At 41.2% G+C, this 21662-nt stretch overlaps 1 protein-coding gene across 4 annotated transcripts in view; it reads right to left on the bottom strand.

Moving 5' to 3' along the window:
• The window catches only part of CEP104 (centrosomal protein 104), a 49145-nt gene that overhangs the window by 23363 nt on the left and 4120 nt on the right, over positions 1-21662 (bottom strand). For all 4 annotated transcript variants that reach the window (XR_016347814.1, XM_075906614.2, XM_075906612.2 and 1 more), the window contains exons 2-12: positions 20462-20588; positions 18526-18699; positions 17715-17853; positions 14851-14913; positions 11938-12014; positions 9826-9994; positions 8704-8862; positions 7969-8199; positions 7055-7258; positions 6226-6393; positions 4348-4521 (exon numbers count right to left, since the gene is read on the bottom strand). Coding sequence is in view for 3 of the 4 variants with exons in the window: in XM_075906614.2 (XP_075762729.2) it covers positions 4348-4521; positions 6226-6393; positions 7055-7258; positions 7969-8199; positions 8704-8862; positions 9826-9994; positions 11938-12014; positions 14851-14913; positions 17715-17853; positions 18526-18699; positions 20462-20588 (1685 nt within the window). In the remaining variant the exon portion in view is untranslated. The remainder of the gene's footprint in view (positions 1-4347; positions 4522-6225; positions 6394-7054; positions 7259-7968; positions 8200-8703; positions 8863-9825; positions 9995-11937; positions 12015-14850; positions 14914-17714; positions 17854-18525; positions 18700-20461; positions 20589-21662) is intronic.

Below are 21662 nucleotides of genomic sequence, written 5' to 3'. Positions count from 1 at the left end.
GGAGAAAGTGAATAAGGAAGAAGCTATTTACTTGTTCCCATAACATAAGAACTAGGGGTCACCAAATAAAATTAATAGGTAGTAGATTTAAACCAAACAAAAGGAAGTTTTTCTTTACACAGCACACAGAGGATGTTGTGAAGACCAGGACTTTAACAGGATTCAAAAAAGAACTAGATAAATTCATGAAAGTTTGGTCAGTCAATGGCTATTAACCAAGATGGGTAGGGATGGTGTCTCTAGTCTCTGTTTGTCAGGGGCTGGAAATGGATGACAGGAGAGAGATCACTTGATTATTACCTGTTTCTGTTAGGCTACGTCTACACTGGCCCCTTTTCCGGAAGGGGCATGTAAATTTCACGAGTTGTCGTAGGGAAATCCGCGGGGGATTTAAATATCCCCCGCGGCATTTAAATAAAAATGTCCGCCGCTTTTTTCCGGCTTTTAAAAAAGCCGGAAAAGAGCGTCTAGACTGGCCCCGATCCTCCAGAAAAAGGGCACCAAAGTAGGAATAAGACCCTCCGGAAAAGGGCACTTTTTCCGGAGGATCGGGGCCAGTCTAGACGCTCTTTTCCGGCTTTTTTAAAAGCCGGAAAAAAGCGGCGGACATTTTTATTTAAATGCCGCGGGGGATATTTAAATCCCCCGCGGATTTCCCTACGACGACTCGTGAAATTTACATGCCCCTTCCGGAAAAGGGGTCAGTGTAGACGTAGCCCCTATGTTCTCTGGGGCACCTGGCATTGGCCACTGTTGGAAGACAGGATACTGGGCTAGATGGACCTTTGGTCTGACCCCATTTGGCCATTCTTATGTTCTTAAATTTCAAGTAACATTTGTAATTTGATAAACTTAAAAAGCAACACATAGTCTGATAGCATGAAAGCTCATGATATCATCTACATGTTTTGCTAGTCTTTAAAGTGCTACCAGACTATTTGTTGTTTTTTAAGTCTATCCTGTACAGACTAACTAAGCTACCCCCTGAAGCATTTGTAATTTGGTTCACTGGTCAGTTTAGTGCCAAGCGTCATTCATGTCTTCAACACAAACGGCATACAATTTAATGTGTAACTAAAATTTGCTGAAGGTCACTAACTAAAGTATGTTTTGGTGAAGGTTTCCTAACTTGTCTAAGGAGCTGCCAACAATAAGTAGATTAAAAGAAACATGTAAGTCAGCTGTGACACTGGAAGTACAGAAGCACAGACACCAGGCCACGACGCTCTGAGGCCAGGTAGTATTCACTTCACCCTGTTCTCTTGTAAGCAAACCTGACAAAAGGCAGGGAGGGAACCAAGAAAGAGCCAGACATTACTTCAGGCAGGTTGTATACAAAGAGGAATCTGTTTTGACAGGTTTATTGCAACACAGCTCAGACCATGAGCCACTACTGGTCTTGCCAGGACAACTGACTGAATATTGGTTGCCAGTGTCTAGGAAAAAGAGATAAGCAGCTGACAGGGGAAAGTGAGAATGGGATGCAACTTGCTACCTGGATCAAAAGAATATGCAGTGAATGCACATGGAGGAAGAACACTGAACTGCAAGCCACCCACTGCACAGGATAATTTAAGGTTTGTTTTCAACCTTTCATGTGCAGGGTTTATGTGGGACCCATGTGCCAAAGGGATAAGTGGTGGCAATAGTAACATAAGAGAAGCTGCTTCTTTCATAAATTGGTTTGCTTTTAAATTATGATGAAGCAAGGCTTCATTTGAAATTCAGTTCATACTAGAAGATTTACCTGACGTTGCAAGGGTGCTTCAGGGCAAGGGTTTGGGGATGTGGGTGGCTCAGAGCAAAGGGTTGCAGGAGTCAGGGTTGTGGGGTGCAGGACTAGGGACATAAAATCCTGTTTAATTGGTAAGCCAATTAAAGGGGGCACAGGTGTGGGGGCAGAGACATATACACAAACTCTCTCAAATATATCATAGATAAGCATTTACTACTGAAGTCAGAGGCAAACCTGATGGAAAAAGGTATTGAGTATATAAAGGAAAAGGGCTGAATGACCATCTTTTATACCTCCTGTAGGAAAATGATATAAAATTTTACTGTCCACTCCAAATATTTATAAAGTTTTATTGTTTAGGTTCTATGTATTTTTTTATTTTCTCCTACCAATAATATAATAACTACATCTTCCTCTCTTTCAAAGCCAAGTACTCTATATAAGTAATGGCTTCCTCACGTCCTTTCAAGTATACAATTACAAATCTATTGTAGATGAGCTAAGAGGTACAGTATTCATAAAATAAGCCAGTTTTGGGATTAGCGTGACAAACCAGAGCAGTTCTCACAATATCCTTATTAAAATCTAAGTCAAATCTGCAATGAAAGAAAAGCCTTTTCACCCCATCTGGATGCTTTCAATGACAAAATAACTCTGAGCCAGTGATTCATCTAGTACCCTCCTAGCACTGTATTAACACATACGCACACAAAGAGAAAATTACTGTTCCTGCTTTTAAGTTTTACTGGAAAACAATCTGTACTTTAACTTTAAGTGTTCACAATTGCTCACCACTGGCCCCACACGTCAAATGGATTGTCAATTTTTTAACTGGCATTTTTTTTCCATTTGCTAAATCTGATATTTACATCATTTTTTATTTCTAATTTAAAAATGTCCCTTAGTTTTTATAGCAATGAGATTAAAATGACTCAAACTCAAGGACATGACATAGGTAAATTTATTTACAATTTTACACGAATGAACCTGAGTGTAAATATATTTTCCTTTAATCAAAAATTCTACCGTATTATAAAGAGGGCGCAAGGGCTATCTAGGTACTTGTGTAGCTCTTATCTTGGCAATACCACTCAAATTATTTAAAAAGAATGATAAACTAAACTGTCTGTCCATTCTGCTCCTAGAGGACTAGACTGAAAGCTAGGCGATTACTTCAAAACCAGTAGATGCAATCATGTTTCTGAAAAAGTAACTGATGAAGCTAAGTCAAACAAATGAAGTTAGTTCCAATGATTTCAAGGTTCTTGGTCAGCATCTGTTGGGTGAGTTCCACAGTTTAGGTCCAAATCCTGTGAAAGTTTGTCTCCAGTGTCACAAGCAGTACAAAATGAATCTCGGGAGTTCCAGTTCACAAGATAAACCATAGTTCAAAATACTGATGCAATTCCAATTCAGCACAATATTTTGAATTGTCTTGTGAACTGGAAATCCTAAAAAATATTTTGTTTCTCACAAATCAACACATGACATTTCCAGAAAAGAAGAGTGCTTCCCAGATGGCAGCCGTTGACTAAAATTTATTCTTATCAATTTAGCCACTGCTATAGCCATAAAATGGACAAGAATGTCAATTTCTATGAGCAGCTGTTAGAGCTCCCAAAGTTTGCAACTTCTGGGGCTGGCTCGCTTGCAGCTAGGTTTGTAGGGCTTTCTGATACTGGAGCAAACTGGCTCCCATAGCTGCTGCTTGGGAGTTAAACAGCACAGAAAGCAGCCAGCCCAGAATGTGGAAGTCTTTGGTGGCCCTAAACAATTGGCATGAAAATAGGACAGTAGAATGTGTAATAAAGTATTTTCCAGAAATATCAAATTCAAACTAGGGATGTAATAGTATAGTTGATTAACTGATAAGCAAAAGCTTATAGGTTAATGCTATAGACTACACACATTTCCCTCTCCCTGCCAGTACATTTTTTAGCAGGCTGGCCATCAGCCTGGCTCAGTTCTGGCTTGCGATGCATCTTGGACCTACCCTTGCTTTGTCTCTGCATTTAAAGTGTATTAGGAGCTGGCCAGGCAGGCAGCTTGGCTCAGTTCCAGTTCATACCGCGTTTGGGAACTCAGACACCCCCTAGATAGGGGCTGCTGCCACCCTGCGCTGCTGCGTCTTTATCAGAGGTAGCAGCACAGGGCGACAGGCAGCTGGTCCGCAAGGGGAGCTGGTTTTTACACTGGCTTCCATTGTGGACTAGCTCCCACCTGGCACGCCGCACTGCCTCTGATACAGTAGCTGCCAGCCCCACACCCGGGGAATATAGAATGGTCGACTAACAGATAACATTTCATGAGGTTACTCGATTATTCAATTAACCAATATTTAACATCCCTAATTCAAACCAAAATGGAAGATTAACATTTAGTGTAAAAACATATAACCATAATGTGGGGCTTATTTAGGTTAATTCAGCAGCAGTAAACTGATCAGTGGAGAGCCAATAGTTCTTATAACATTTGCATATTAACTTTACATTTGATTTTGGACAGATGTCATGCAGCCCATCTCTCCTTATGCATTCTCAATGTGTGTGGGCAAAACAGCGACATATTGTGTTAAAAGTCATTCTAATATGCAGTTCCGATGACATTCCTACCTGGACAAAGTTTGCAGCCACAATACGAAGACGGGTTGAAGAGTCTCCTGTTCTAGAAAGTAAATTTGGAAGTGTTCTTTCCACACAATGAGCTGTTTCCAATTTACCTAGCTTATGCTTTGGTATATATTGAGTGATGATCATTTTCAAAAGTTTCAGGGAAGCTTGGAAAACCTGAGTTTAAAAGATTATTAAAACAAAAAACAAACAAAAAAATTAGAATTTTCTGTTTCTATGTAATATCCCATAGTCTGTTTTCTAGAATTAATAAAAGCACCAACATTCTAGAATTACCAAAATGTCAAAAGGGAAAGCATGGTAATGGACGTGGCCTCAGGTGTTCTCTCCCCTCTACCCACACTCCTGAAAACATGAGTTAAATCCTAATGTGAAGGGCCAAACAATGCATTCCATTGATTTTCTAGAATACCCAGCAATATCGGGGGAGGGAGGGGGGGAGAGCTTTTCCCATCTCCTGAGGCATAGCTGGAGACTATAAAATTTACCCTTCTTCAACCCATTCTGTTTCCTATATCAACCTCATAAAACACTCAAGCCCAATGTCAGTACATATTGCATCAATAGTTACTTTTCTAAGCCCACTACTTAACTTTGGGCTTCTTCAAATTAGGGTTATAAGCGACTAGTCAAGTAGTCAACTACCTATTAAGCTCATTAGGTAGTCAAGTCACTACACAACTAGTCACTCCCCCCCTCCGCCCCAGCCCGCTGTCTCTATCAGAGGCAGCGGGAGGGGGAGGGGAGAGGGGAAGGAGGCAGGAGCCAGTGCTGGGTGGAGCCAACTTAAAAGATGGTTCCCCCCAGTAGTGTCTCCATGGGGGGAGGGGAGTTTCAGGGGAGGCATAGGTGTATCGGGGGACTAGGTATGAGCTGGGACTCAGCTGTCCTGGATTGCACCCAGTCCCAGACGCTGCACCTTTGCTTTGTAAGGAGCCACCCGGCTCTTAATCCATTTAAAAGGCAGAGCCACATCAGGGTTAGCTTCCAGGGCTAGGAGCTAACTCCACTGCCGCTCTGCAGTTTCCCTCCTTACTGACTAATTGAGTAGTCGCCAGAAATTCCATTGACTTCTCGATTAGCTGATTAAATGCAATTTAACATCCTTACTTCAAATGTGAGAAATATTGCCTTTATTTTGCCCAAAACTAGATTAAATGACTTAAGTAAAGGCAGATAGTCTACCTTCCTTTATTCATTCTGAAAAAGTCTGCACAAAGTATTGATTGCAAGAACCAAGATGCCTTAACTACACACTTCAGCTATGCACATTTAACTGTTACTTGTTCCCTAGGGTATTTTATAGAATTAAATTGCTAAATTTAAGATGAATTTTAGGATTCTCAGCTTTCACTCATGTTGTGTGAAGCATTAGAGAATCATTTCAGGGTACATTACCCATAAGATATATTATTTGCTAAATAACCTAAGTTTCTAGTCTAGCATTTAAATTCTGTATAAAAAGTTTTATAAAATGTATTTATTGAGCACTGTCACCATTGCTGGTGGTATACAATATACAGACAACCAAAGATGCTCACATTTTACAAACTATTGAAATATTTAGCTCTGCATATTATGCAGTTCCCTAAATTCTGCAGCAATTAAAAACCTGCATGAAATCACATTTTTGTAAAATTGCTCCGATAATTCAGAGCCAAAATTAATACAACAGCATTCCCTTTTAAAGTGTAGATTGTTCAGATATTTAATATGTTTACAATTATTTTCTCCACTAAAAGCCTACATTTACTAGGCTCTGATCCTGAAACTTGTTCCACGTGAGTACAGCCCTGCACAAGGTTAGGCAGGACTGGAGCTTCAATGATGATATTATTATTATCAAACAGTATTACTCACTGAAGACACTATGTCTTTTATAGCTCTTCTTATGAGAAAGACAGCAGCTCTAAGCATATTCTTTAAATCATCCTTAGATGTGCCGGCAGACATTTCCATCAGCTTTTTATATATAGCAAGCAGAGCATCTTCTCGATACGACCAAGTCTTGGAATATGCTCCTGCAACCTGATACAGAGCAAGATTACTGTTAACAAATGGCCAATGCTGGCAACTCAACTCATAATTTAGTGCGACACAGGAAGAAAACTGCAAAGGCAAAATCGGAGTTAAGCTCCCAAATCCATTTAAATTTCAAAGGCAGTGAGATTTCTTTCTTTACTTTGCACCCTTGAAAATGTCTCCCATAAAACTGCTTCAAGGAAAAATGAGATTTTATGCCAAAGAAAAAGGGATTAATATCTTAAACCTGTCAAAATCTGGGATAGTTTGTTGAATCACCTATCTACTAATAAATCACCAATCATTGTGGCACTAGCAGTGAAATTTCCAGCAGAAGACAAATTCTAAAACAGATAATCTGCAAATATTTTATCTCATTCCTGAAAATGGATGGACCAAATCTACATAATTTTATATACACCTAATAGATTTCCCCAACAATAGTTAACCAACTCATTAGCAGCAGAAAGTTACGTAGGCACCAGAAAATAGGCTGAAAATAAGCACCAGATTTTAATAATAGACATAGCGATACCAAACTTTATATTTGCATTTAATCGTTACATATGTGAAACTATTATCTCATGTTTTGCTCTCAAAGTGAATTCTAAAATGACTCAAGATCTGGATTATAAACGTGCAGAGGTTTATTTTTCCTAGAGTTTACCAAGGCCTCTCCAAAAACTTCAATGGCTGGACTGGCCTCCCTCAGTGCTTTCTCAGTTAATGGTTCTGGTTCCCCAGTGATGCCACTTCTTGGAGTATCACTGATATCTTCTTCATTCATCTCTGGCTCAAGGTAAGCAAATCCTTCCTCATGATGTTTACGAATAGCTGGGAGAGGTCTCTCATCATAAGGCAGAAATTCAACCTAATGGAGAAGGCAAGCAAAGTAATTCTAAATGTGACTGAGATCTGATGTTCTTCCATCGCTACTTTGATTCATTTCAACACAATCTATCCAGACTTTTCTCCAGAGTTGTATCTCCTGCATTTTACATGCAGATTTGGACATGCTCATTTTTTATCCTGTTACTATGACAACAGTGTTTTCAGAATGGAAGTCAGTACAAAGGATATATTTTATATGGCATTAAGCAGATAAGAAAAAGATTAAAAACATTATGGAGTTCCATTTATAGCCTCTCTCCAGATATGAAGTCAACATAGACAGTTTACATTATTTAACTCCAGCATACTGTAAAGAGATTATTGCTGCTCTTAGGGTCCAATCCAACTCCTACGGAAATCAATGGGAGTCTCTGCTGGCATCAGTGGAAGTTGGGCTGGCCTATTTGGTCATGTCTAAGCCTCAGTTAAGACACCTTGAGGTCATGGGTGTCATCTGACTTGAGCTTAGGGGGCTCGGGCTAAGAGGCTGTTTAACTGAAGTGCAGATGTTCCATCTCAGGCTGCAGTCTGAGCACTGGGACAATTCCACTTCACAGGATCCTAGCCTGAGCCTGGCTGCCTATACTGCAATTAAACAGCCTTGCAATCCAAGCCAGCTGAAATGATGTAGACCACATTGTTTTATAATGTTTTATGTAATGTGCTTAATGGATAAACAATATCACATACATTTGTCTTTGGAAAACCATCTACAGAGACTGGTGGCGGGGCTACAGGAGAAGCAGAGTGTTCAGGAATAACAGGTTCAGGAAAAGTTGTCTCAGGTGACTTTTCTTGTGGAAAAGGCTCTATCTTCTGTGCTTCTGCTTTCTCATGCTGGGGTAACTGCATGGGTTTCTTTTGCCGAGGACTAACTGAATAAACCAAAGGCTCAAGGGGCAATTCAGGAGGTCTTCGGATCTGAGAAAAGAAAGAGTAATTTTGTAATATACAATTTCTGTACATTGCTTCAAACCAAAATGCTGGAAGTGAAGTTCAGCTACCACTATTACATCAGCTGCCTATGAATAAACACAAGTTAGCTCTGAAATCCTGGCTCTAATGCAGGTGTCTGCCTTAAAAGCAAAGCAACCCAGGAGAGAAAACAACAGATTATGAGCAGCCTCACCTAACTGGCAAATAATGCTTTCCAGGTATAATATAAAGTTACAAATACACCTCTGGGTCAATATTCCCTTTCAATTTTCCCATACATGTGCAGAGTGAAGTTTGTTACATGCACCAAATATGGAGATGATGTATGGCAGTAATATGAAGATTTAACAAAAATATTCTATGACAGTTCCTATTCCTTGAGTTTATTTTAGTTTCTCAGGCACACTTCTATTTATAATGCCAATTGATAAAGCCTGATTAGTCAAACCACCATGTATTTATTTTTATATTATGACTAGTAAAACTTACCATAAGATCTGGATCCAGAAGGTTGTGCAGTTCCAGTTGCTGATATACCTTCAGGCGATACTCTTCCATCTGCTGTTTCTTCTGCTTTGCAAGATCATAATCTTCCTTCTCTACAGCACAGCGCTTTTCTACCTCATACCGTCCGAGTCGTTCCCCAACCTGAAAAATAAGGTTTGTGTGACATGCAGGTTGCTGGAAATCACATTTTTAAAATGTATATAGAATTCTAGCTATAAAACTCAATTGTATGACTTTTCATTTGTTATTTTTAAACACAAGAACAGCCATACTGGGTGAACTGAACTGAACATAAGAACAGCCAGACTGGGTCAGACAAAAGGTCCATCTAGCCCAGTGTCCTGTCTGCCGACAGTGGCCAATGCCAGGTGCCCCAGAGGGAGTGAACAGAACAGGGAATCATCAAATGATCCCTCTACTGTCATCCATTTCCAGCCTCTGACAAACAGAGACTAGAGACACCATTCCTACCCATCCTGGTTAATAGCCATTGACGGACCTAACCTCCATGAATTTATCTAGTTCTTTTTTGAACCCTGTTAAAGTCCTAGTCTTCACAACATCCTCTGGCAATGAATTTCACAGGTTGACTTTGCACTGAGTGAAGAAAAACTTCCTTTTGTTTATTTTAAACCTGTTACCTATTAACTTCATTTGGTGATCTCTAGTTCTTATGTTTTGGGAACAAGTAAATAACTTTTCCTTATTCACTTTTTCTACATCAGTCATAATTTTATAGACCTCTATCATATCCCCCCTTAGTCTCCTCTTTTCTAAGATGAAAAGTCCCAGTCTTTTTAATCTCTTTTCATATGGCACCTGTTCCAAACACCTAATAGTTTTTGCTGCCCTTTTCTGAACCTTTTCCAATGCCAAGATGTCTATTTTGAAATGAGGCAACCATATCTGTACACAGTATTTAAGATGTGGACCTGCCAGTTTTATACAGAGGCAATAAAATATTCTCTGTCTTATTCTCTATACCCTTTTTAATGATTCCTAACTGCAGCCACTACAAATGCATTTTACTGCAAAAACTGAGGAACACCTTATGGACAAATGAAAAGCTCATGGATCTGTGACACAACAGTCATTAAACAGTACCTTTTGCAAGTCAGCAATAGCTTGTTTGAGTTTCTTGGCATAGTCGTAACGTTCATGACGAACAGCTTCATGCTTTCTCTCATCCAGTTTACGAATGATCTGAGCAACTTCTGGATCCTGGTACATATCAAAAGCCAAATCATCCAGTGGTGAAATGGAGTCAGGCTTTCTGGAGGAAAAAATTAGATAATTTTGAGGTTAATCTGAAGCAGCAGCTACAATATATTCCGTCTCTTTTTGCTGCCAGCAAATTGATATATATTAAAATGACAATTATTTTTCTTCATTCTTCAGTATATTGTGGCTCTCACTTATTTTAAATGGGTTCCAAGTCAAATTTAATTTGAAATAGAAGTTTATATCTTGCAAAAGTTATTTCTTCTATTGGTTTTAATAATAATTATCCAAAATGTATATTTTCCATTTTACTCTACACTGAAGATTAGGGGATGGGTTATCTCCTAACTCAATGTTCTAGACCTACTACCTCCTCAGATGTTGATCAGTTTTCAGTGACATCTATATGATTACATCATCACACTTTGGTCATTGAGGATTTTTCTAAGGAAGAAGAGCAGATGTCTCTTATAATGTCTCTTACGTTTAATCTTTAACGGCTTTAAAGATTCAGAGTACTAGCGAACAGCTAATTATTATACTCCTATTTTCATCATTCGTCAAATCCTTTTCCTCACAGCCCAGATCCACTTTAAGGGGCTTTTTCCTTCAAATGAGGTACACTTGAAAATACTACCTCTAGTACTAGAGAATGTGGATATGACTGCTGTGACTTTAGTAAGTAAATAATCTGATCAATGGCTTTATAAAATTGTCTTTTATTCAAAAGAACATGTTCCCTACAAGGGAAATTAATCACTAAAACAGACCACCAAGGAATATGTTAGATTCACCATCATTCAAGTCTGTAAATGATGACGAAATCTTTCTAAAAATATATTTTCTAGACCAACCACAAGATAAGGGTTTGATAGAATCTCACCCAGTAATTTTTGTAAGGGCCATGGTACACAGTTCAGACGAGAATCCTAGATGATCACGATGGTTCCTTCTGATCTTCAAAATATATAAATTTATGACTGAGAATAACCATTTCTTTTTAAGTGAGATGCTAAAATTTTAAAAATGAACAAAGAAAAATGATCCAGAAAAATAAGATTCTTGAAAACTAGAAGATTGAGTTATTTTGATAGTCTTTTTGTGTACTAGGCACGCTATATGACAACCTATAGTTATCACACAAGTAATCCAATAATCTTTTGATTATGCTAAGACTGGAACCATTGGATCAGAATAAGTAGGAAGTATTACAGGCCAAAACATCAAAATCCTATGCAGTGGACATGGATATCCATATATCAACACATGTAAAAACCATCATGTGTGTAAATTAAGTAACTACAGTTTGCATGCAATAAATGTTGTCAGTTATTTGATCTGCATGCGCAAAATAGCACAATTTGCATTGCTGTAGTAGAGGTCTGAAAATCTACAATTACTCAGCCTAAAAGAGAAACAGGGGGCTGGTGGCTTGCTACAATAATGTCAGTAGGAGATGAACTCAGTAAGAGGTCAAAATCAGAGCTCTAGATAGCTCCTGGAGAGTACAGGCTAGTATGTTAGTCAAACTACCCTCCTTGTCTGTCAGCTGACAGAAGAACTACTACTGTCCAAATATGCAGTGATGCCACATTAGCTGACTCCTTAGCTGCTAGCATACATGTTGTGATGGCAACCAAATTATAAATGTTAAAGAAGAAAATAGGATGAATGGTAGTTAACGTTGGGCTGGCTAACAAGATGCCAAGAAGAATAACTAGTGCTATCAAATCTGTAACAACCACTTGGGTTCAAATTTGGTATTTAAGGAATAACATTTCTGAGAAATAAGACACATAAGTGGCTGACGACAAATAAGACCCAACAGAATGTAACTGCACTGTGTTCATTCACTAAGCAAGAAATCCAACAATAATCGGCACAATTTACAGCTTAGAAATTACAAAGTTCCGGTACCCAAACTGTTTTTAATTATAGCTCATCAGGTTACCAGTTTTAACTCCTCTACTACAAATGTCAACAGAGAAATCTTACCCAAGGTATGTTCCATCTAAAGCTAGGTCATCTGGACTGTTCCCAAGGTAATGGTCAATCAGCTTCTCTCTTGAAGGCTTTGGAAGAAAAACGTTAATGTAATGTCTCCAGTTTTTGATTGAACAGATTAAAAACTATAAATACAAACAATTAAAATTGAACAGGAGACATCATGTTATGCCTTTTCCAATATGCCTCTATTTTTAGACTAATAACTAAGCAGAATTAATAGCATCTTCACTCAAACTAACTATGAAGAGGTCTCTCAATATTAGTAGTGTTTTTACCTTACTGCTGACAAAATACTACAGTAAAACTCCATTGGTCCGGCACTCCTGATGGTCCGGCACCATCAGGAACCCAGAAGTGGTCCGGGCAGCCAGACCATTGGAGCTGCTCTGCCCCCAGCTTCCCCGATTCAGCCACTGCTGAAACTGACCAGCGGCTGAATCAGGGAAGCTGGGGGCAGAGCAGCTGGAGTGCTGCCAGTAGGTCCCGTAGCGCTGCCCCTCGGAGCTGCGGGACCAACCTGGCAGCACCCCAGCTGTCCCCGATTCAGCCGCCGCTGAAACTGACCAGCGGCTGACTCCGGGAAGCCCGAGGCAGAGCTGCTCTGTCCCAGGGCTTCCTGGAGTCAGCCGCTGGTCAGTTTCAGCAGCGGCTGACTTGGGGACGTCTGGGGCAGAGCAGCTGGGGTGCTGCAGGGTTGGTCCGGTAGCGCCACCCCTTGGCACTATGGGACCAACCCAGCAGCACCCCAGCTGCTCTGGCCCAGGCGTCCCCAAGAGCAACTGAGGTGCTGCAGGGTTGATCTCGCAGCGCCAAGGGGCAATGCTACTGGACCAACCCAGCAGCACCCCAGCTGCTCTGCCGCAGGCGTACAGATTCAGCAGCTGCTGAAACTGACCTGCAGCGGCTAAATCGGGGACGCCTGGGGCAGAGCCAGACTATCGGAAGGGGGGTCTATGAAGGGCCTGGGGTGGCATCCCCCCCCATACCACCCTAGATCCCTTATAGTCCCACCTTCCGATAGTCTGGCATATTTGATAATCCAGCACCCCCTGGGTCCTAAAGATGCCGGATTATCGGAAGTTTACTGTAGTTGTTTAGCAGAATAGACCAAACATGGCAAACAATTCTCTTATACACAAACTACATAGTAAGTTTTATTTTAAAAACTAATAAATTATATTTACTGTACTATAAGAACAACAACATTTGCCTGAAACACCCCACTTCATTATCAGGTTAGGGTTAGGGTTAGTAGGTTCTGCTGGACCATCTCTTCTGTGGACAGGAACATGGAAGTGATTCTTAGGATAAAGAAGATAGGGTGCGGGTTGCAGTTTAAAGTGAGGAATACTACCCAGCCTATGAAAAGGCTGGAGCTGATGTTTTCTACCTTAATTCTGCAGATAGTAACTCCAATCCAGGAAGGGGGCCATTTTGCATGTTATATAGTGGACTGTATGTACACATGCATGTAAAAATAATCTGAGCCTTTTATAACAAGACTTAAAATATAAATATACTGAGTTCCATGATACCATTTTCGTTTACTTCTAAGTAAGTTTCTTTTTTAAAGTTATACTAAAAAGAAACAATCAAAGAAAAAAAACAAACAACCGAAAACATGTGCATGATGGCTCTTTAAACAAAACTAATATAAGAACAACAAAAATCAAAAGCCAACCTACAGTAGGTGAAGCATGTCATTATTAAGTACATACTAGGGATGCAAAAGTAGTCAAGTTGGCTACTCACATTTCTTCCCCACCCCTCAAGCCACCTCTATATCAGAGGCAGCAAGGGTGGGGAAGCAGGAGCCGGTGCTGGGGGAGCCAGCCTAAAAGCCGGTTCCCACCAGCATTGTCTCCGTGGTGTGGGGCTGAGAAGGGCAGAGGAGGCAGAGGTGCAGCATGCTGCAGTTCTGCCTTTTAAATGTAGTAAGAACTGCCTGGCTATTATTTTTAAAAGGCATAGGTGCAATGGTCCGGACCCTGTGCTAGTCGGGACTGACGCAGTCCCGGCTCATGCTGGGTCCTGGACCTACTCCCTCTGCAGCTCTGCAGTTTAAATGTAGTAGGAACAGGGTTGCCTGCATGCTCGGCTCCTACTACATTTAAACTGCAGAACTGCAGTGGTCCCTTATCGACTAATCCTGTACTCAATAGAAATTGTATCAAGTACATAATTAGTCACTAAATACTTAACATCCTTACTACAGGCAGTCCCCGGGTTACGTACAAGATAGGGACTGTAGGTTTGTTCTTAAGTTGAATTTGTATCTAAGTCGGAACTGGTACATATTTTAGGGGAAACTCTAGCCAAACATTTCTCCAGAGCTCAGTTTTATTCTCCCACACCTCACTTCCCTCAGTCCTTTATTCTCAAGCTGAGGTGTCTGCTGAGAAAAGCCGCTCCGCATCTCCCTGGTCTGCTTGGGCGGGGGGAGGGGGGGGGGGCGCGCTAGCTTCGCGTCTCCCTGGTCTGCTGGGAGGAAGCAGCTAGTGCGGGGTTGCCTCACCCCGTTTGTAAGAAGGGATCCGATGTAAGTCGGATCCATGTAACCCGGGGATTGCCTGTACTTAGGAAGCAAGTAGCAATGTAAAATCCTGCTTAATTGTTTTTTAATTGGCAGGTGGGGGACCTTTCCAGTGCCCCTGTCGCTGCACGTACGGGGCTACACTGGCCAGGCTGGAGCAGCCTATTCCTACAGGGGACCAGGACACCATGCAGGCAGGGGCTGCTCCAGCCCCCAGCCTGTGAGGCACCCGGACTTGTCACAAACAGAGGCTGCTGGCAGAGAGCTGCTCTAGCCCCCTCTGGTTAAACATTCACATTCCTAGTACCAACCTAAATTGGACAGTCTATTGGAAGGGAAACATTCATCTATCTTCTTTATATACTTACATTATTGCTGTCATTGCTGCAGTCTGCAGGCTCCCCAATTATATTTATTGCAACCAGAGCAACCTAAGATAGAATTAAAGAAGAAACAAAGATGCACAAAACCACTATTATTTTACTTGCATTTTATGAAGACCGTAGCAAAGTAATTACATAGCATGCACTGAGCCACTACACAGCTTGTGCTGACACCTCAAATATTTGTACAGTAATTCCTCATTTAACACTATAGATGTGTTTCAGAAAATGATCGTGTTAAGTGAAAATGTGTTACGAGGTCAATTTTCCCATTGAAAATAATGGAAAAGGTGGGGGTTGCTTTTCAAGCAGTGATTGAGTGGTTGAGACTGGGACATAAGGTTGGGGGAGAAAGGGGAGTGGGTTCCAGTAGGGAAGGGAGGTGTTTGGCTCTGGAGAAGGGAACGGGAGGAGAGGGGAGGGGGATTGGTTTGGGAGTATGCCCCTGTGACGGGTCTGCTGGGACCTGCACTGCGTCCGGTGAAGGGGGGTTGCCAGGGAATGGTGCAGCGAGTGGCAAACCCTCCGCCGCTCTGCAGGGAGGCGGGGGAAGCCCCACGCAGCCGTCGGTGATGGGCCGGCTGGGGAAACCCAGCCCCCAGCCTGCAAGAGGGGGTGGAGGAGAGGGGGCAAGGCGTCCGACGAGGGGGAGTCAGCGGGGAATGGTGCAACGAGCGGCAAACCCTCCGCCGCTTTCTGGGAGGCGGGGGGAGCCCCGCGCAGCCACCGGCAACGGGCCGGCTGGGGAAATCGTGTTATTCCAGGGACGGTCGTGTAATTCAAAAAATGTTCCCTAAAAAAAAAAAAAAAATCATGCTATCGCGAAAACGTGTTAAGCGGGCACATGTTAAATGAGGAATTACTGTATTATTTTCTGAAAATTATCTAGTAGTGAATTACATTCACACATTCTATAGGCCCTAGCCCCTCAAACATAGGGTGCAGGAGCTCATTCTATACGTAAAATGCGTATGTTCAACAATTTGCTACTAAATTGGTTAAAGAAACTTATTCAGAAACACGATTATAGTGGTTTGATACACCTATTATAGGGCAAGATGTCTGATTCAGAACAGCACAACTGTGCAAAGTTAGAGAGAATGGTTCTTAGCTTCTCTCGTTTTGGTTAGATATGCAGTGTAACTACTGAATTCACTTGCAAAAACATTCAGATCCTAAAGCACTGTAATGTGAAGTGCTAGGCATCAGCAGCAGCAGCATTCCATCTCAGAGAAAGCTATTTGTCTTGGCTGTATTATGCATTACGCTAGGGGCGGGAACTGTTTTTGGGTCAGGGGCTACTGACCCACAGAAAAATAAGTCGGGGACTATACACGAGTGAGAAGCAAAAACCAACCAAACAAAAAACCAACAAGAAAACTCCAAAACACCCAAACCCCTCACTGACGTGGCCGCTGACTGAGAAGACAGACACACCCCACATTCCCCTCACACACCAGAGCCTAGGGGGGCTCAGGATAGTAGATTTTGTGTGCTCCAGTCCCACAGTGGGGCAGCGTGGGGGCTTGAGCACCAGTGCAGGCTCCCCAGTGCAAGAGGGGTCCTTGAGTCTTGGGGGCTGGTTCCAGGAAAGCCAGGGGCCACATTCCCCACTCCTGCATAAAGCACTCAGAGCTCAAAATCAAAAGTAGAATAGAACTAGGTTGCATAAAAAAGCCTCCACCTGAGCTTACTTGATTTACATACATGGATTTTCTGAAACTACACTAAACTGTAAGGTCTAAGGTTTTAACTGCAAATCATTGTGATCTTTGTCAAACTTTGTAATCTTTAGAACTCTTAGAAACTTACTGTAAACTGCAACTTTGTAACTTACAGCCACCTGGCTTGTAACTTTCTCTAAACTGCATTCTCCCATGAGTGTGAGAGTGTTTGTGTTTGAAGAAGATTGGGAACAATGGACCACATGGTGATGAGTGATCACAGACTGCTGCTTTTGCTGGATAAAGGGAAGTCTGGGCATGCTCTCTGGTGACAAGGTGGATAAGTCACAGAGGCTATTCAGACACAATATAAGGAGAGGGAGCACATGTGAGACTCTCTCTCTTTCTTCCCCTGCTCCTGAGAAACTCCTCTCCAGTGTCTCTCCTCCTGACCAGCTTCCCCAGCCATGATGAGCAGACAGACCCTCCAGGATCCACATTCCTTGGCTCCTTCTGCAACCCATATGCCTGTGTGAGTGCCTGAGGGCAGGAATGAATGTGTGGGAATGAGTGAAAGAATGGAGGGGTATGTGTGCTTGTTTGCTTGCGCGTGTGCGTGTGTGTGGTGTGTGTGTGTGTGTGTGTGTGTGTGTGAGAGAGAGCGCTCTGTTTCTTCTTTAGTTTAAACCTTTGGTGGCTGCTCTCTCATCTTCAGTTTTACCTAGTGGAAATAAACCCATACTAATGTAACCCTGGGTGATCTCCAGTGAGACTATTTTTGGGGTAACAAACTACACACTTGATCAATCTGTTCCAGATATACCAAATACCACTTTTGGCCAATCTGATTTAAAAGCAGCCAGCAAGAAAACCTTTACCTTCTGATATTATCTATACTCTTATGATATACTGCAGTGCTTGGATAAAAATGTGCCAAACTACAGCTCTTTTGATAATATCCAAATGTCCTGAGTATAAACTGAAGCTAATAATATGCATATTAAATAAAAGAGACACCAGACTTTTAACTGACATTTTTTTCTGAGAATTACTTCTTCACAAACAACTTCCCATTTTAGTTTTAATCATTTTAGTTTTATGAACCAAAACATCACTTTGTTATTGCAGTCTTGGACAACTGAAATATTGTCTAGAGCATCAAATAAACATTTTAGTTCATCTTACCTGACTGTACAAGTTGTACCTATTGATGAAATTTTTATGGAAAGTGAGTTTTAGATACTGTCCTACTGCATCCACATACACTGACTTCAGCTCCCGTGCCTTGTACCCAGTCTTCTCATTGTCTGAGAGAGACACATAACTATACAGGGGAAAGTGATTAAGCAAATGAAATGTGTACAAATGCTCAATTATTAACAAACTATCAGAGAACAGAGATGCGTAAAACCAACTGAAGTTATGGCAAGCAACATCTAAAACTGCAATAAAAAGGACTTTTCTATCTAAAGGTATTAAAAATTGAAACAATGTACTTAGATTATAAGATCTTTGGGACATGGATCATATTTTTGTGTGTTTGTATGGCACCTAGCATAGTGAGGTTCATGACTCGGGCTTCTAAGTGCTAAATAATGACACAGTACTTAATGTATACTGTATCCTAATGAATTCTTCTCCTTTCAACAACTGTACTTATTCCACATACATATTTAAAAAGATGACATGTCAGCTTGCGTACTGAGCATTATTAGTCAATAAGTCTAATAAGATGTCTATACCCATGTTTTTTTATTAAAACACAGAGAACACACAGCTGTCATGTGTTCTGAAAGCTCAGAGAAAAATTCTGTCAATGCAATTTGACTGATTTCAACTTGGTTATTGTGGCATTCCACAGATGCATCTGGAGACACAACTTCTCCCTCTTTACATAATGTCACATCAACATTTTACCTATCACTAACATACCACCCCTTCGATATCTTACTTTTTTGATTAAAGTGACACTATCATTTAGCAGCTTTTGATTTACCCCAGTCTGCGAAACCTCTCTGATTGATACGGTGCAAAGTACTCAGGCAGATTTTCACTTATGAAGAACTCAATTTTGCTTGAAATCATATACTGGTGAGCGAGTAATTGCAGCTTTCGAACTCGACATTTCTCCACCATCTGAAGGACGATTTCTTGTGGATACTGGCAGAGTCTGAAAGAAGAGAAAATTTTCAAGTCATCTTCTTAAAGAGTTATTGCCAACTTGAATCACATTTTGTCTAAAAATTGTTTCGCTTACTGCTGCAAGGCATTCCTAACACTCAGAGCCATGCCAGGAAGGATGGAAAGAGGGGGAACAACTTGACTACATCTCTTGTTTGAGAGGGCTCCCAAAACCAAGTGACATTGCCGCCTGATATGCAGAGTCATAGTACCACTCACAAGTGAGGGTCAGCCAGACCAAACCTCTGTAGTTCTAGAGCCCTGTGTAATAGGTTACAAAGCCCAGACGAGGGATCCAGGTCGAACCCTGTGAGACAGCAGCAAAGCAGTTCCTCCACCCATGGTGGTTAACCTATTTTAATGTATTTTAGGGCAATTTTACATCCCTAACATGCAGTCCAACTGCTGAATAATAGCAGTAATGAGAAAAGCATTTTTAAACTAACACAAGACAAGTGATTGCAAACCCACAAAAAATGGCAGGGGAAACTCACAGGCAGATATAGCGCCCAAACCTCTTGTTTATTGACTAGTAAATGATATTGCTTTTAAGAATACTCTGGAGCAGAGATGGGCAACTTAGGCTAATAAGTGGGCTGCATGAGTGGCCCTCCATTTCAGATTATCATAACTAAGACAGTTTCCTGAAATAGGGTAGTTTTGCTAACTATGCTTTCACATCTAGAATTTACAGGGTGTAGTGATAAAACTGTAGCAGCGCTTTGACTGGATGCAGAAGGCTCCCACAGTCAATATTGTGTGCAATTAGCATATGCCACACTTCACATGCCCTTGCTTTACATGTGTGTCACTTTAATGTTGGCAGGAAAAAAAAAGTGGATGGAAATCAGCAGAAACTGGCAATCCTGTGGCATGGACAACCATAAACAAAATGTCTTGTGGGCCACACGCTAGGAATGTAAATGTGTAGTCGACTATACGATTAACTGGTAAGCCTAGTCTTACCAGTGAATCTTGTTGACTACTTGCATCTCCTCCCCTTCCCCCCACAGCCTCTGTCCACTGCAAGCTCAGACCCCACCCTGCGGACAGAGGCTGCTGCCAGACCAGCCTCTGTCCAAGGTCAGCTGTATCAGAGGCAGCAACACAGAGGAGCAGGCAGCCAATCTGAGTGGGGAGCTGGTTTTTAAACCAGCTCCTCTCATGGACTGGCTCCCGCCTGGCAGCAGTGCAAGATGGCAGGGAGCTCCCTGCGAATGGGGCCAAATTGTACTGGTTGCCACCCTTCCCCCAGGGACTATAGAATAGTCGAGTAACTGATAAGAACTCATATGGTTACTTGGATATTCAACTACCCAATATCTAACATCCCTACCACACACAGAATGGGTTGTCCACCACTGCTCTGGAGGGGTTTTTTTGTGTGAGCAGGGGAAAGAATAAGGGCTGCTTGAGATGAAATGCATCTACAGTACCCAGTCCATAGTGCTCTCAGCCAGTGAAGTCTCTCACCCTGCAATCTGTTCCGGGCAGATAGACCACGCAGCTGACTTTGATGGGATCTCATGTGGACACAGGAGGCTGCCAGGAGCAGTTCGCAGGGGATGGATTTTGTCAAACTCTTTGTGATTTTTGAAAGGGGGCAATTATGCTAAATTATGATTGTCTATCTTAGATTTGTTAATGTCATCAGATACTCAAGACAGAATAATTTTCTTGTGAATTACTTCTCATATTTTACAGATACCTCAATGCTTCCTTAATATAAATAACTCTTTCACATACAGTACCTCGGTGATCTCCATCCATTGACTGTTGGTGCATGAACCATCAGTTCTTTTGCGCTGAAGCCGTCTTCATGTCCAGATGAACTGATAACCACAAATCCTATTTTGTGTGGCATTCTGCACAGTTGAGCTGATCAAAACAATAACTTTTTAATATTAAGTTAATCAATTTTATAAAAGTTACATCTAAATAATTACAACCCACTCCTGCAGTCCCTACTTAAGACAAAATGATTGTTGACTTCCATGGGACCTTTCTCGAATAAATACTAGCACATCAAGACTCTTAATTTAAATGCTATCAAACTTAATTAATATTAAAGGTATTAGTTTTAGCTAACTTGACAAGCATTGTTTAATAAAGCCTATAAAAACTTCCTAACTCAGAGGGAACTTTGCAATATTTGCCTTAAGCTGAATTTCAGAATTCCTGCTATATTAAACTGTTTTCTGTACCGTTCCAATTGGATTTGGGTTTCCATATCCACCTGTGTGTGAGAGCCAACAAAAAGTGTGAGGACCCATTTAGTGAAAACATGACTTAAGAATTCAAAGCATTTTAATGGTCTTAAATTTAAAGGAAACTAGAAACAGACTTTCACAAAGTCTTTGGCAAGGTTTCTCATCTATGGTTCCCCTTTAATAGCATAGAGTCATGGGATAAGAGGGAAGGTTCTCTCATAGTTCAGTAACTGGTTAAAAGATAGAAAACAAAGTGTTGGAATAAATGGTCAGTTTTCACAATGAAAAGGGTCGTTCTCAAGGATCTGTATTGGGGACGATGCTATTCAATATATTCAGAAATGATCTGGAAAAAATATAAATAGTGAGATGACAAAGTCTGCATAGGATACAAAATTACTCAATATACTTAAATCCAAAACTGACTGTGAAGAGTTACAAAAGGATCTCACATAATTGGGTGATTGGGCAAAAAAGTGACAGGTGAAACTCAGTGTTAATAAGTGTAAAGTAAAGCACATTGTTTGCCAATCTCAAACTACACATACAAAACAATTAACATAATCATAAGAACGGACATAGTGGGTCAGACCAAAGGTCCATCTAGCCCAGTATCCTGTCTGCTGACAGTGTCCAATGCCAGATGCCCCAGACAGAGGGAGTGAAGATGGGGTCTAAATCAGTTATTACCACACAGAAAAAATATTGGAGTCATTGGACATAGTTCTCTGAAAACATCTGC

This window comes from Pelodiscus sinensis, chromosome 24 (genome assembly GCF_052426305.1).
Source record: "Pelodiscus sinensis isolate ZL-2025 chromosome 24, ASM5242630v1, whole genome shotgun sequence".
Taxonomy (NCBI): domain Eukaryota; kingdom Metazoa; phylum Chordata; order Testudines; family Trionychidae; genus Pelodiscus; species Pelodiscus sinensis.
Note: the sequence above shows the minus strand (reverse complement) of the source record. Positions and strands in the feature narration are given on the sequence as shown.